This window comes from Corylus avellana, chromosome ca2, assembly GCF_901000735.1.
Source record: "Corylus avellana chromosome ca2, CavTom2PMs-1.0".
In the NCBI taxonomy this organism is placed as follows: domain Eukaryota; kingdom Viridiplantae; phylum Streptophyta; class Magnoliopsida; order Fagales; family Betulaceae; genus Corylus; species Corylus avellana.
In genome coordinates this window covers 671,641-677,841 of record NC_081542.1, presented here as the reverse complement: position 1 = coordinate 677,841, position 6,201 = coordinate 671,641, and the positions used below count along the sequence as shown (strand labels likewise).

The 6,201-nt window shown below is 41.4% G+C and overlaps 1 protein-coding gene across 1 annotated transcript; it reads right to left on the bottom strand.

Moving 5' to 3' along the window:
* Nucleotides 1-757: 757 nt before the first annotated feature.
* LOC132171558 (probable L-type lectin-domain containing receptor kinase S.5) lies at nucleotides 758-5,978 on the bottom strand. The gene is made up of 2 exons (XM_059582909.1): nucleotides 4,523-5,978; nucleotides 758-1,842 (listed from the first exon to the last, which is right to left on the bottom strand). The coding sequence occupies exons 1-2, from the start codon at nucleotides 5,808-5,810 to the stop codon at nucleotides 968-970; spliced, it is 2,163 nt and encodes a 720-aa protein (XP_059438892.1). The 5' UTR covers nucleotides 5,811-5,978; the 3' UTR covers nucleotides 758-967.
* Between the last annotated feature and the right edge of the window lie 223 nt (nucleotides 5,979-6,201).

The following is a 6,201-nucleotide window of genomic DNA, read 5'->3' as shown; positions in this document are numbered from 1 at the left end:
GGTCATGCTATGTAAACATGGGAGAGTTCCTTTTATGGGGTTGTAGCACAAATTAACGCTTTTGTGCCCTCCAATGAGAATTTGACACATCACTGTTAAATAAATAGAACATATGTTAGCAAAACATATGATCTAACCATTCTTTCACTCTTACAAAAAATAAAAAAAACTAAAAGAAAAAACCCTTCCAGCACAGCCATCACCCAGATCAAATCCCACCGACCAAGCTGGTATCTCTCTGCAGTTCTCTCTCTCTCTCATCGGTAGCTTTGAGTGGTTATTCTCAAAGATCCTGGTTTGGACTGTGGCATCTAGCATTGGCGGTGGGAGGTGGATGTGCGTGCATTTTTTGGTGGTTGTGCTGGGATGATTCTCAGAGCTACCAATGAGAGAGAGAGAGAGAGAGAGAGAGAGAGAGAGATCTCGGCCCAGGCGGGGAGCGGTAGCTGTGCTGTGAGGGTTTACTTTTTTTTAAGGGTGAAAGAAGGGTTAGATCTTATGTTTTGCTGACATATATTTTTCTTGTTTCATGCTACTGTGTCAACCTCTCATTGAAGAGCACAAAAACCTTAGTTTGTGCCAATTCCACATACAAGTTATTCTTGTAAACAAGGCATTTGACTATATGAAGTAGTAAAATCATAAGAGTTTTATACCATTCTTGGTTAAGTTTTTACACATTTTAAAGCTATAAGACCACTGGTTAATCTAAAGTCATCAGCTCAAATTGAAAGAAAAGTGATCAAATAACAAGATATAGGACAAAGAAAAGTGAGAAATTAAATCAATAATACTACAAGTCAAAGTATACACAATTACAATTGGATTCCTTCCAACTCGCACAATTATATACAGTTCACGCTTGAAGATAAAGAATCACGTGCGTTTCTTTAAGAAACTGAGAAAAACAGAAACAAAAATACAGAGAGAATTATCAAAGAGGATACGTTCCACCAGTAAACTAATCTCATGAGAAACTTAACACGGGAGAGCTTTCACTGAAACCTCCTCCAACGTTGCTTTCCATGCTTGCGTATTTAGCTGTCCACCTTGATCCTGAATCTGATGCAAAATTCCAAGATGACGTTGTAATGGAAGCAGTATCACTTGCTGCAATATTTGCCATCATGCTGCTGCTACCTGGGATTGAGGAAGGCCAAACAAAAGCGGGTTTGAATGGTGGGACGTGCGGCACTGACACAGCTCCTGATATGATCTGAACAACAGACGGAGTTTTTGGCCTCTCACTGGCTATCGGATGGGAGCAAGCCAGCCCAAGAAGCAGAAGCCTCTGGGCTTCCTCAACCACGTAGTCATTTCCTAGTCTTTCATCCACAGCCTCCAGTATGCGTCCCTCTCGATGCAGCCACCAAACCCAATCCACAAGCAATTGGAAGCCTGTGACCTTGGTCCACGGACGCTGACCGCACACCACCTCGAGCAAGACCGCCCCAAAGCCATAGACGTCCGACTCGCAGGTGGCCTTGCCAGTATGGAAGCACTCGGGGGCAATGTAGCCCATGGTCCCCTGCACACCGTCCAGCTCAGCATAAGAGGTCTTCTCATTGTCTAACGCCCGTGCTAGCCCAAAGTCACCTAGCCGAGCGTTGAAGTTGGAGTCAAGCATGATGTTGTTGGCCTTGAGGTCCCGGTGCACCACTTTCTGGTCATATTCATTATGGAGGTAATGCAGCGCGGATGCCACTCCTGATATGATCTTGTATCTCAGGTTCCATCCGAGCGTCTCCTCGTTCTGCGACGCACAAAATAGGTGATTGTCCAAGCTGCCATTGGGCATGTATTCGTACACCAAAAGCAGTACCCCATTCTTCTCGCACCATCCTGTGCGCATGTCAAAGCATAGCTGTATTAGTTCTCAATGTTGTATCTAGTAAACTCTTGTTAGCATAACGTAGCTAATAGTTTAGTGTTACTAGGCAGTAGGCTGGGTAACAAATGCAAGCAAAAACAAAAAGAATTACTTAAAAATACATTCATTGCACAAGGTTCAATTCCAAAAATTTTAAGATAGCCTCCAGTACTAAAACTCTCACCTTTTTATTCTGTAATTGAAAAACTTCGAAAAAGAGAAAGGGAAAAAAAAGACTTAATTGTACTTATTGATCTTATGATAAAGAAATAAAATTGAAGTGTTGATTTGTTCCGAAGTGCAAGTGTAAAGGTTAACTTTTTCAAATAAAAAGTGTAGGGGCCAAACTGATATTCAAACTAAAGTAGTTTAAATCCCTCATCTCCCTTCTCTTGTGTGGACATGTAAAAAAAAAAAAGGTAGTACTTGCAAAAACCTCAAAATTTTATAGATCGGTTGAATAAGCATAAAGGATGAAAAACGTTATAACAATACTTATAATCTTCTTTTTGGTAAGTACATACTTATAATCTTTTAGGTTGCCTAAACAAGGAAACAACAACCAAATCAATTAAAATCTCATAATTCAAACTAACAAAATAAAACATCCTTGAGTCTTGCTCCCACCAAAATCAAGGAAATAAATGTGTTGAACATTAGTTGTTCTTACCCAAAATACTTGGGCCACTTATCTTATTATATCATTCAATTTACCAGTGAACAACTCGACCTCATGTTTGGCTGAAATCTAATTCTTCCTATCCAGCAAAACAAACACATCAAATAGTACAATTCGTTTATATTATTGCCAAATTTATTATCTACAGATAGTGTAAGACATTGAAATTCCAAAATTCAGCTGCTGACAATATCCACAAGTCAAGCATTAAGAACCATATCAAACGAGCCAGTCCCTATAAAATTAATTTTTTCACCCTTTAATTTATCAATAGTAGTACTATAGTAGCTAATAGAGAACTCGAGAAAGAATCGAAACTCTCTACACAGAGGACATCATGCAGATGCCTTTCTTTTTACTTTTTTTTTTTTTTCTTTTGGAAAAAAAAAAAAAAAAAAAACAGAGTGCTAGGGCTTGGGCGTTATAGGCCTACTTTCAAATTCCACAACCTTCAAGCGGTTAATTTTTCCAAGATTGTCTTCAATCTTTTCAGAACTTTCAATCAATCTGAAGTTTATTATATCTCTTCCTGTTCATGATCAGTCTCGAGTCTCCTCTCTAGATTCCTCAAGATCCTAGGCATTTTTCGTTGCGTCACCATCAACGTATTTTGCCCCCATTAATGTTGGTGGTCTCCAACTGCTGTGGTGGTGCAATCACCTACTTATGTTGGTTTTACCTCAAGTTGTATTGTTCGAAGGACAGTAGGGCTCTGTTGGCAAAGGCCAAATACCGAGAGAACACCTCTCTTTTTGTATATTGATAAGTGCTAGAATATTCATATTTTCAGCCCTTAACTTGCATGTTTTAATCCTTTAGTTTTGGTTAATTAGACTATTTTACTTCCTTTTTGTATTTTCTTTGTTTTATAGGCTTTTGGAAGAAAATAAAGCGTTTCTGAAAAAATTCCAAGCTTAAAGGGCAAATTGGGAAGATCTAGAAGATATGGTTAAGCTTAACCAATCATGGTTAAAGTTTAATCAAATAAAGGAAATGATTAATTCGGAATTTCTCAATTTGAAGTCAAATCGGATTGGATGCAAAATTGGATTCTGAATACGTCTCGGTATTTTGGCCATAACTTTCAGCTCAGATATCCGATTGAGGTGAAGCAGTTTTCCGAATGATGACGTGGGAAAAGGCCCAACACAATACTTGATAACCGAAGGTTAAATTGAATGTGATAGACAAAGAAAAAGGATCAAAGTTGCCGGCGTTGTACGGCCGGCGAAAGCTCCGATGCCTATGTTAGTTGAAGTATTTAAGAGAAAAATAACTTGAAGGTTATGGATCAGAAAAAGATAAGCAAAATGCTCAGCTTAAGAGGGTGAAAGAGTTGTTACCGAAATAGTAAAAATGGACCCCCTTTTTATAGGCATTGTATTGTACTTGTTCATATAACACTGTGGACTTTTACCGAGGGTCCACGTGTCAACAATTTATCGTAGAACATCAAATATAATATTTATTCATATATGTTTATTGTTCCTGAGGGTAATACTCGATTCCTGCCTTAGGTTCAACTAACCGAGTCTGATAACTGAACCGAGCCTGATAACCGAATGTCGATAATCTAATTTATATGATCCTAAGTCTGCTGAACATGAGTTCGTTTTGAACAGTAAAAATGACCGAGCGTGGGGAATGGGCCGGTAAATTTGAACTGGGCCCAAATAAACCGAGATTTGACCCAACAGAACTCATATGGTGTATTCATGGAGTCAGTGAAAGCAATGGACTTTCTGCAAGTTTCATGAGCTGGGAGAAACTGGGTTCTACTAACAAAATTTGAACGTGGGGTTTCTAAATCAGTTACCAAGTAAATACCACATTTCATGACGAGGTTTGAAAGAGACGTGCTTAAAGCAAGTGGATCCATTAATGCTATATAGAAGGGAAAGAGAAAAGTGACACATGGCTAGGGACGAGCAGATCAAAAGCTATATAATAAAAATTAATCGACTTTAACTTACCGAGCAATCGCACCAGATGTTTGTGACGGAGACGATTAATAATGGTAAGCTCAGCCAAGAAATCGTCTTTGCCCTTGAGGTTGTCCCTGGAGAACTTCTTGACGGCCACTTCTAGGTTTTCTTTGGGTAGCACACCTTTGTAAACCACACCGAAACCGCCTTGACCCAGTTTGTACTTGTCGTCAAAGTTGTTGGTTGCCTTCTTCAGGTCCTTGAACGAGAACTCCCTGGGCGTTCCGGGGAGGCTCTGGAGCGTGCCCAATATATTTGGGCCGAACTTAGCTGCAGCCCACTTCTTGTGCAGGTAATAGACCAAACCGGCCACCCCAATCAGCAGCAGTACGAACCCCGGCACCCCAACCCCCAAAGCGATCTTAAGCCAGCGGTCATTTTTCCCCTGATCGACCTGATCTCCGGGCAGCAGCTCCACCGTCAGATTCCACTTGAGCACGCAGTTTAGCTGGATGGCGCTCCCCGTGGAGGCGGCGAACCCGAAGTAGGAGTCCTTGTTCACAATGCCTCTGATGTCAAGATCCGCAGTCAGTACAGGCTTGGCGGGCCTGGCGGCGGTGAGGGCGAGGGGAGTCCCTTTCTGATCTTGGCCTTGCTCTGCAATGAACACGTCCAGCACCTTGTCGCCGCCGTTGTACTGGACCCACACCATATAAAACTTGGTATCAACAGGGCCGAGCTGGATGCCCCTGTCGATCAAGGATACGGTCTTGTTAGATCGAACGCTGTTGATGTCGAGACCCACATGGTTGTCGTCAGGATCGAAATCCTCCTTGAAAGTGTCCAACTCGATGGCGATGAGGCGGTTGGTGGAGCTGCCATCGGTGGTGGAGTTGGTCAAACCCAGGTATTGACCGTCGCTACCCGCTGGGAGGTCCAAGTCAGGGGCTATGAGGAAGGCCAGGCCTTCTCCCTTGGTAGACGAATTGTTAACCCGAAAGATGTTGATGAGGAAGGAGGAATTGAAGGAAGCCACCTTTGAACCCGTACTAGAACTAGTCATAGAAAGTTCATCTTCCCAAAGCTTGAATGATTGATTGAACATGATTCGGCCTGACCGGTTCACAAGGCTGAAGTTACCGGCAGAGTCTGGAGTTACTTGAAGGGCCCCATTGCTGATTGTCGCCGGCGGTAGGACAGCAAAGGTGTCGTAATAGGAGGCGTTGAATGGACCGAACTCACGGTGGAAGGTTTGGAGGATCTGAGCTTGGGACACGGTTCCCAGTGCGAGCCAAAGCAGTACAATCATCATACCAAGCCTCAGCTGCGGAACCATTTTGATTTTGCGGCTGCTCTTCTGACCAACGATTCATTTATGAGAAGGATCAGGCTTTCTTTTTTTTTATCATTCCTACTTTTGACACAGCCTGTCCCTTTCTTTTTTCTTCCTTCTTTCTTGAGGATACCTCTTCCCTTTGCTTTTCGCATTCTTTCTTTGTCTTCTTTTTTTGTTTTATTTATTTTATTCTTACCTAGACATCTACGAGCAACTTTGAACAGTTCAAAAAAAAAAACACAAAAACAAAGTTCCGGTCTTATCTTCGGGAATTTCCACGAGAGCCAGATCTACTATTGTAAAACAAACTCAACTAACTTGAATGTTGTATAAATATTATAAAGATTTATTGAGAAATCAAAACTCTTAAATTATCATTTATTCTATTAAT